Raw genomic sequence first — 9,893 nt, forward strand, 5'->3', positions numbered from 1 at the left:
TATCCTATGTAAATATAATCTGTTTATATGAAAAACATTGCTGTTATTAAAAAACAACAACCAGCTAGTTTGATTTATTATACATGGGTTCACTCTAACTCCATAGGTTCATGCAGTTGCCCAACAAACTGTGCAAACTGGAATCCTATGAAAGGAAGTGGTTTTCCACCAAGTGGTTTTCCACCAAGTCTTGATAGTTAACTAGAAAGAATAAACGTCAAGCAGAAAGCTGACGCAAGACAGGCCAAACTGAGCTGAGTTTGCATTGCACTGCCAGTTGTTACCTCGCTGTCAGTGTTCTCTGAACAGTACGATCTCTCCATGACTCTGGTTTATCTATATAAGTTTCTTAGCTGGTCACTGTCCAGCAATCTCCAGCACAGGAACATCCTCAGCTTGCTTCTAGATGTATGATGTCTGTAGCTGAAGTGAAGATAATTGCTTTCGTTACAGTCCGTTCTGATGCATCACCCCAGCTCTGTAAATGGCCTTCTTGCTTGGCTGTGATTCACCATTGTCAGAAAGAAGCCTAATCCATACCTGTGCATATGCCTCAGTCACCTGAGACTAACACACTGAATGTTCACCCTGGAGGGATAATTTGTTTACTAAATATGAGCCAGTAATTCCACTCCTCCACTATAGCCTGGCGAGGAACAGTTTCTCACAGCAAAATTCTAATCTAGCCTGACTGGGATGCAGGTCTTGCAAAGCACCATGTCTGTTGCTGACTCTGCATACCAGAATCCCAAGTACTTGAGCCAGCCTGGATTTGTCTTTGTCCAATGATATAAAACAGGGGTAGGCAAACTAAGGCCCGGGGCCGGATCCGGCCCAATAGCCTTCTAAATCCAGCCCGCAGACGGTCCGGGAATCAGCGTGTTTTTACATGAGTAGAATGTGCCCTTTTATTAAAAATGCATCTCTAGGTTATTTGTGGAGCCTGCCTGGTGTTTTTACATGAGTAGAATGTATGCTTTTATTTAAAATGCATCTCTGGGTTACTTGTGGGGCATAGGAATTCGTTCATTTCTTTTTTTTCAAAATATAGTCCGGCCCCCCACAAGGTCTGAGGGACAGTGGACCGGACCCTTGCTGGAAAAGTTTGCTGACCCCTGATACAAAAGTTTGGGACATTTTGCCCCCTGAGTAGTTGACAAGCTGAATTCCAAACTAGGAAGTAGTTATGAGGGACAGTGGGTCTCAAAGTTTTCCCACTCAGCTTTCATTGTCACAGGATCTTTCTACCGGGCTTTTTCTTATACAAATTATGCTTTTATCTTCACATCAACCCCTGTGAAGTAGATTAAACTGAGGTAGAATTTATGTCATGCCACCCAGAAAGATACATGGCTGGGCAGGGCTTTGAATGGAGGTATTAGCATTTCGGCATTTGCAACATGCCCCTCAGAAATGGAAATGCAGGTTCTGAAGCCATGGGTTTTAAGTTAAATAAGTGCTGGACTAAGTGTTCATGTGAACATTTTAATTCAGTATCACTTTCAAAAAGTAAATAGAAGCATTAAAAAAAAATTTTTCCCCAAATGATTCTGAAGGCACATTTTAAAACAAAGTACATAAACCTTGAAAATCTATTGCAAATTCTCTCTATGATGCAACAAGAATGGGCCCAGTCAGCTCTGTACCTTGTCCAAGGGCTGCTACAGAGGTTAACACTCATAATATAAGCAAGGTGCTTGAGATGCACCACTTAAATGTTTGACCTAGTAGGGTTAGGAAAGTCTAGTCAGTGAGCAATTCAGCCTCTGCCTCTTCATATCTTTCTTCCTCTGCCTGCCTAAATTGGAGAATTTGGGGCCACACCCAACACGTCACTGCCTGTTGTCTTTGAACCCACAGGAACTCTTGAGTCTTGCATGATCTATTTACGTTACCGGGTGCGTCATGCCTCATCATTAGATATATGGACACTCATAATACAGACCTTTCTCTTGCCTTGATTATTATCTCCAGACCACTATCTTTAAAGGCCATTATAGATTTCTCAGACCAATCTTTACTCTTGATGCCGAGCCAATGTTTGAATTACAGGCTGGGCAGAGGAGGGCCAGCCTACTTTTCTTTTGTGACAGTCTCCTTAACCACAGTTTCTGAAGGCAACAGGGAAACTATGGTTTCATTAAAATGGATGGGAGGAGTCAGGCAGTAGGGCTTATTGATGTATCCCCATGCCCAATAATTCAAGGACTGAGCTGCACATTGCCATTGAGATGGCTAATACCTTGACACCATTGTCAGAGCAAATTGAAACCACATCCTGTGCCTGGCCCACTCACTTCATCTCACATCCACTGCATTGTTATCCATGCATCCGGCAACCCTTGCAGAAACTGGTGAGCAAACAATTTTATTCATTCATTTTGGTCAAGTGACTAAAAGCAAGGTCAGATTCTTGCAATCGTTTTGTATTATCCCCATGCATTTTCTGCACCCCACCCCTAAATCCTAGCTAGTAGTAGCAGGGCTTTTTGCAGCCGGAACTTGCCAGAATTCGCCGGAACTCAGTTACGGCACCTCTCAGGTGGGTGGCATTGCAAGAGAACAAAGGAGGCATTTGTGGTGAATTCCAGCATCTCTTTTTCTAGAAAAATAGCACTGGCAAGTAGTTCCATCTTACCACTGTCTGCTGAGGTGGCACAACCCTTCAGGAAGCCATGAGGACCAGATCTCAGCACAGATACCCCCCACAGCAGCTGCTACTAGCACCACTGACTGTTATGCTGGCCTCAAGCAACAGTTCGGCAACTGATGATGACACAGAATAGAGAGCAGATGGTGACACGAGACACAGGCCTGGTTCTAGGTTATGAGAAGCCCTCAGCAAATTACCTTTGGTGGGCTCCCTATTCTTCTTCTCAGCAGGACTAATGCTCCCGTTCGTGGTGCCCACAGGGAGAGAGAGAGAGAGAGTGACTGGGTGGAAGTGACAGTTGCTCCTGCAAAAATCTCTTCACTGTGCTAAGAACATAAGATCAGGCCAAAGACCCACCAAGTCCAGCATCCTGTTCTCACAGAGGTCTATGGAAAGTCTCAAAGCAGGACCTGAGTGCAACAGCACTCTCCCCACTCATGCTCCTCAGCAACTGACATCCAGGAATGTTGATGTTCTGCCTCCAAAGCTGGAGGTACAACTTACAGAGCCACCATGGCTAGTAGCGCAATCCTCCTCATCCAGGGTGAATGTCAAACATCACAGGGCAGCCTCTACCACCTGCAGTGGTGGTCTTGCCACCTCAGCGTCCAAGGGGAAATCCAAGCCAGGAGGCCCTCCAAGTGGGCTCTGGGGCCTCAGCAACTGCCTGGCCATGCTAAGCCAACACCCATCCTGCTTTTGCGCTTAAGCCAAACAACCTCTAAGGTGCCCATGGTTCTCCTGCATGTGGGCTTCTTGTTAGCTGGAGAATATAGATCGTCTTATGAGAAGGAGGATTTATGAAGATGCCTGTTGGGAAGTGGGGGCGGGGGCTAGCCTGGTTTTTGTCTTGTTTTTTGTCCTGAGTGAAGCCTCCAGACGGGCACCACTGAGCACCCCAGCCTGTGTGTGTGTGTGTGTGTGTGTGTGTGTACGTAAATGTGCATGAGATGTACCTTTGACCCGGGCTGGTATATTTCAACGTAGGGTTGGTATATTTCAAAAAGTAGAATTCCCGACCCCCCAAATTGGATGAGCTCTTTTTGGGAACAAACCCAAATTGTTGTGTTTTTGGGGGGGATTTTAAGCTTTTTGAGCTGTCTCCGATGCTTTTTCTATCGTGTTGCCATACATCCAGGTTTTCCCGACATTTGCCAATTTGGCAAAATCCCCACCACCACCACCATTTTTACAACAAAAAGCCAGGCCTAAATAATGCCTTGTTTCACCCCATCTGCCAGAAACCACCACAAGGAACAAACCCCTTTACTACCTATTAACATCAGCTGCTTTTACCATAGTAATCTACCACAGAATACTATGGCATGGTAGAGTTGGGAAGCCCATCTAGTCCAGCCCGGGCAATATGCCAGAGATGGAGGAAAGTGTGCCTCTTTTTCTTTGTATCCTGTATTGCTCGTTTTTATTTCGATATTTAAAACAACCAGTGGTACAGTCCCCTCTCCGCACATCCTTTAGAGGTGCCAATATGATTTCATGGTACCCTCCCGCCAAGGGGGGGGAGGGGTCCTGCCGATCAGCACTGCTAGGCAGAGATCAATATGTACTGTATTCTATATCACGTGCAGCGCATAAACTGGGGGGCAAACTACTGCCCCTAAATGCCCTCGGCAGCCGATGCACAGACTTGCACCCCGTTAGGGCCACCCGCCAAAGCAGGTTTCTCCCCGCTGACCCCGATCCTCCGCCCCGCGGCTGGCTGCGCCCGCAGCCGAGCCGAAAGGACCGCCTGATGCAATCACCTGCCTCCTTTGCTCGAAAGCTTCCAGCCGAGTTGCATCATCCCGGCTTGATTCAGCGGGCGGCGGGGGGAACCCAATCGGCGCGCGCGCTCCGCCCGTGACCGACAGCTCCCTCTGAGCAATCCAGATTCCAGAGAGGCGGGACAACGCGCGGCTACCGTGACGCCGGAGGCGCTGATTGGAGAGCGGCGGCGCGAGCCGCCAGAATTCCATGACAGCTGGGTGGGGCTTGCCCGGCGAGCTGGTATTTAAAGAGGCTGGAGATGCGGGAGGCGCAGAGTTAATCGTGGAAGCGTCCGCTTTGCTCTTGCCTTCTCGCCGCAAGCCACCGTGCCAAGCATTTGCCACCTTCTCTCCCGGGCAGCCTCCTTCCCCGGAGCGCAGGTCCAGCGCTGCCGCTTCCAAGGCGCAGGCTGCTTCCCGGGTTCCTCGCGCGGGGCCATGAAGCGGGATCCGCTGCCGCTGCACCCGCAGCATCCTCCTCCTCCTCCCAGCGGAGGGGAGCGCCCCCTTGGGCGGCCGCAGCAGGAGGAAGACCTGGCCGCCGCGGAAGGCGGGCCGCCCAAATCCCCGCTGTGGGTCTTCGGCTACGGCTCGCTGGTGTGGAGACCCGATTTCGAGTTCACGTCGCGCAAAGTGGGCTTCATCCGCGGCTACACCCGCCGCTTCTGGCAAGGAGACACCTTCCACCGAGGCAGCGAGAAGATGGTGAGAGGGGGCGCCCCTTTACTTGGGGGGCGGAGATCGGGGCGGGGGTGATGGGTGGGCGCTTCTCTGTCCTGGGTCTCTCTGGGGATGGGGTGATGGGTGGGCGCCTCTATCCTGGGTCTCCCTCGAGGCGGGGGTGGGAGTGATGGATGGGCGCCTCTCTATCCCGGGTCTCTTTCGGGAAGAATGCCTGTGGGTGGCGACCCGGGTGGTGGTGCAGGTTTGGAAGGGATGGGTAGCTTATAAGCAGCATTTGCTGCTGAGGGAGCTGGTTTGAAGAGGGGCTGCAGATCCGTACAACCCCTTTTGCCCTTGGCTTGGCATTGCCCGTGTGCTGGCTGGAGAGCAGCTTGTGCCTCCTGTGTGGTTGGCCTGCAGTGCTGGCACCGTGCGGGTCTCCTTGTGGAGCATCCTTGGGTGTGGCGGTGATTCGCTTGTGCTTTCCGGTGGATATCTGATACTGTATGTTAACTCTGACTTTCCTCTCCCTCCCTTTCCTCTCCTGTTTAGCCTGGTAGAGTGGTCACCCTCCAAGAGGATTATGAGGTAAGTTATTTATGCCTGCATCTTTATCCAGTTCATTCAACACACCTGTAAAGCAAGTCTTAATCTGGGTTCTTCTGGGCATAATCCAGAACAGTTCTAAGAGTTCACCACCTCCCCTTTAGTTCCTGCACAGAGGGGGAAGGGGAGGTTTGTCACAGTGCTGCAGCTAGACATGTAGCATTTGTTGTTTCTATGGCTTTAGGAGGATGCCCTAAATGCCTCAAGAAACATTAGGCAGTTGGGATAGTGGGATGCTGTGTATATAGTAAGGGACCATGAACATGGGCTTATCTTCAGGTGATGAGAGAAAGCTGAGATATTTGAGACATCCTACAAGATAAATAGTTGCTGAAAAATATTTGGTATGTGGTTGAGTCAATGGTGCCATGTCCTTCCGGGAGCCTCAGTAACAGCTGATTGGATTAATCACTCAGTGGGTAGGCTGGAGTGGAAGGAATAGCCAGTGTTTTTATAATTTAGTGGTCTCTGACTTCTCCAGCCTGCCTCAAAGACCTTTAAAATGAGATTGGACTTGGCAGCAAGCTGTATGTTATGCATAGTTGGACAGGAGATGAGCAAATGCAAAATTGCTTCAGTTGGTAAGGAGTGTGGTGACTGCTCTGTGAGCAAGTCTTAGTATTTATTTGTGTTACCAAGACATGTAGTAAAATGAGCAGAAAATTGTCAAAAATGTCTTTGTGTGGAAATTAAAGTCTGTCGTTTATTATACGGTCATAGACCCACTGAAAGTTTAAGACTGAGACATAATAGAGGAGCAAAACACAGCTGATCAGATGCATTTTGGACCAATCTGTAGCCTTTCTGAGAACAATGACCTTGCTTCTGCATGAGTCTTCAGAATAAAAATGTAAAAGCGATGGACAAGGTGATCAGAAAATCTACCTGTGCTCTCCTTTCATGTCACAAAAGGAGTTGTCGAAACAAGGATAATCGTGCTTTCTTTTGAAGAGACATTTATCCATCGCTGACCAGTGCTTTTAGGAGCCTTGTGTGACCTAGTTAACAGGTTTACGTAAAAAACAGGAGTTTCATCAGCTTCCAGGATATAATAATGCATATGATTCTGTTTCTGCCTCTGTCCCAGCAAGTAATCCTTGTCAATTTTTTATTCATTGCAGGGTTGCACATGGGGTGTTGCCTATGAACTCCGTGGTGATCAAATTGCTGCTTCACTCAAATATTTAAATATGCGGGAAGCCGTGCTTGGAGGCTACGACACCAAGCTGGTGAAGTTCTATCCACAGGATAAAGAGGCTGATGAGCCTATCCTAGCCCTGGTTTACATTGCAACCCCGCAGAATCCCTCCTACCTTGGTCCAGCATCTGAAGAGGACATTGCAGCTCAAATAATAGTTTCCAGCGGTCGTTCTGGCCACAATATAGAGTACCTGCTGCGGCTGGCAGACTTCATGCGCTACTTTTGCCCTCAGGTAGAAGATGAGCACTTGTTCTCAATTGAGGAGGCTCTGATCTCCATCCTGCCCTACATATACCAACCTGAGGAGTCTTCAGTGGAAGAATGAACGTGACTCTGCCCTCCAGAGGGGCTGAAGTATACCTTTTTGACCAAGAACAGGAGCAAACACAACAGACACACTTTTTAATACAACTAAAAGTCAGATTAATAAAGCCAATGGGTGAAGCAGTTTTAAGAGGGGAGGGATACTTCTTGTCACTGGACTGGCAGTGGAAACTGGAGAGAGCCTCCATCATTGCAGGACGAGAAGCTGCCTGAAAAATGCTCTGGAAGGCTCCAATCCTATGCATGCTAATCTGGGAGCAAGTCCTATTGCATTTGCTGAGGCTTACTTCTGAGTAGATTTGCAAACGGGGTTTGAGGAAGCCAAACTGTGTTCTTTTTTCATCGTCAAAGGGAAGGGCCGGAAGCTGCAATGTGCTTTTCTTAAAAGTGTTTCTGAGACACCCCTGCCCCAAATCACCCTAAGCAGGGACTTGGCAGCAGTGTTGAAATGCTGTGAGCTTTGCTCTACCTCACAAACTGGCAGAAGAGCCACAAATGTGTGGCACAGAGTGTCTTCTAGGTCAAAGGAGTTGGCCTCTTTCTCCAGCTTGACCTTCACTAGTACGCCCAGGGTTGAGTGCAATATGAACTTGTATCACATTCTGTAGGCTCAAATGGGGCCAAATTTGCTTTCGACTTGTCTTAAGTGAACAGTTAATGCACTACTTTTTTATATATAACTTGAAGATGTATTTATTGTAATGAATATATATCTATTTCTTGAAGGGAAAGTGTCCAAGTTGTTTGCTCGTCTCCTAGTAAATACCCTGCAGGGCAGGGAATGCTGCAAGTTTGTGTGATGGGGTCATGCCTTCTGGTTTCAGAACCATTTTAGGTACAAGAGTTTCCAATCTTAGTTGGCAGCCACAAGCCTGCTCCATTGAGGCAGCATTCTGAAAATAGTTCAGCTATGTGCCACCTGGTGTACAATATTACTGTCTTCCTCCTGTAAATACTACATCTGTCTCCTTTCTGCTTATGTGACTGCAAGGTGTAAGCACCAAAAACTCTGTCATTTATATCCAATTTTCACTACATTCTGATTCATCAAACAGCTCTCCCCCCCTCCCCCAATATCTAAGCTTTGTAAAAGCACAAGACATTAATGTCTCTGGATTCATTAGGCATGAACATAAAAGGCCTGTGCTGAGTAGTCTAGAGCACTGGTGGGGGATCTGTGAGCCATTCAGATGCTGTTGGACTCCCAACTCTCATCTGCTCTAATGATCAGGGATGAGGGAAGCTGGAGTCCGGCAACAGGTGAGGACCACTGGCTTGCCAGCCCTGATGATTGGACAAGGTAAGGTAAGCTAGGCTGGCTGTAGTTCCCTGTTCCAGTGAAATTCTGTGAGAGACACTGCTGCTCTTGCTCTTTTGTTAACACAGCTTTGGACATTGTGTTCCAAGAGGAGAAGAGCCCAATACTTGACTTCTCGCTGCTGTTTGTGTACATAAGGAGGAACTGTGTGTGCCTCTTGTGCCCAGACATAAACCAACCTGACATTATAGTTAACATCAATTAGAGAAGGGAAACTTTATTGGTCTTACCTTGGATTTATTGGTCTTTGCCATGGGATTTCTTGCAAAAGGTATATGGAGAGAGCTGGATAACTACCCATCTGCAAAGCTGTTGTTCCACCAACAGCCAGTTGCTTTGCATCATCTGAAATTATTTGCTCGGTCAGTGTTTTTTCTGCAGCACATCTGTCATAAGCACTACATAACGGGATGCATGATGTATGGGTTGATGTGGCCCACAGATCTCCCACCCCAAGGGTCTTGCATCAAGATGGCATCCTTGTCCCTTTCAAATTCCATTTTTAAAACTTGCAATGGACAGGATGTGCATGATGCCTCTGCAACCTCTCCATGTGGACATAATGCAACACCAGGGGCAGAGGGTTTATCATCTTTCACACCCACCACTGGCAGCTGAATGTCTCTCCCATAAGGCACAAGTGACTTGTCATTTGGAAACTTCTTTTCTGCGCTTGAGAGCAGCAGAGGCACAATAAAAGCGCAATGCTACTGAGCAACCTTCTGCTCCTACCCAGTTCAGACAGTAGTGGTAACTGCTGAAGTCCCACACCTTAGCGGTTTTCTTGAATGAAAGCAGGTGCTAGACTGAATCTCCTCCTGCATTCTAGAAGTGTTCAGTTCCTGCTTCTGGTGCCTTGGCAGGGATTAAACTTGCTTGGAACCAGAAGGCTTTTTTATCTGAGAGGCAGCAGCTCATACTGGCTAATGCCCAATTTTGTTTGGACACAATTAATGTTCAGTAGATGAAGCTGGAAGCCTTCTGCCATGGGAGTATTTCTCTCTGCATATTTCAGTGGAGAAATTTGATTTTCCTGGGAAACAAAAGTGCTGTGTTTGGCCTTTAACTGTAGTTTTGTCTCCCACTATCACGCTGCAAGAATGCCTATGAAAATAATTTTTAGAGTTTAGACTGCGGCTGCAAAAGTGGCATAAGCACCTACTGCCCATCACATTGCTGGTGCTGAAAACTCATGCACCTCATACTGACATTGAGTTGTGGGGCAGGGACACTAGATAGACACACAAACACAATTTTAAGCCAGGGATGGGAAAGATGTGGCCCTCTAGATCAGTGTTTCCCAACCTTGGGCCTCCAGCTGTTTTTGAACTACAATTCCCATCATCCCTGACCACTGGTCTT

At 47.7% G+C, this 9,893-nt stretch overlaps 1 protein-coding gene across 1 annotated transcript; it reads left to right on the forward strand.

The window, feature by feature from the left end:
- Positions 1-4,684: 4,684 nt before the first annotated feature.
- CHAC1 (ChaC glutathione specific gamma-glutamylcyclotransferase 1) lies at positions 4,685-7,938 on the forward strand. The gene is made up of 3 exons (XM_083729368.1): positions 4,685-5,124; positions 5,635-5,670; positions 6,810-7,938. Exons 1-3 carry the CDS (start codon positions 4,858-4,860, stop codon positions 7,212-7,214), a joined length of 708 nt encoding a protein of 235 aa, XP_083585494.1. The 5' UTR covers positions 4,685-4,857; the 3' UTR covers positions 7,215-7,938.
- The last annotated feature ends 1,955 nt before the right edge of the window (positions 7,939-9,893 follow it).

Source organism: Podarcis gaigeae (genome assembly GCF_964106915.1).
Source record: "Podarcis gaigeae genome assembly, chromosome: 1".
Taxonomy (NCBI): Eukaryota; Metazoa; Chordata; class Lepidosauria; order Squamata; family Lacertidae; genus Podarcis; species Podarcis gaigeae.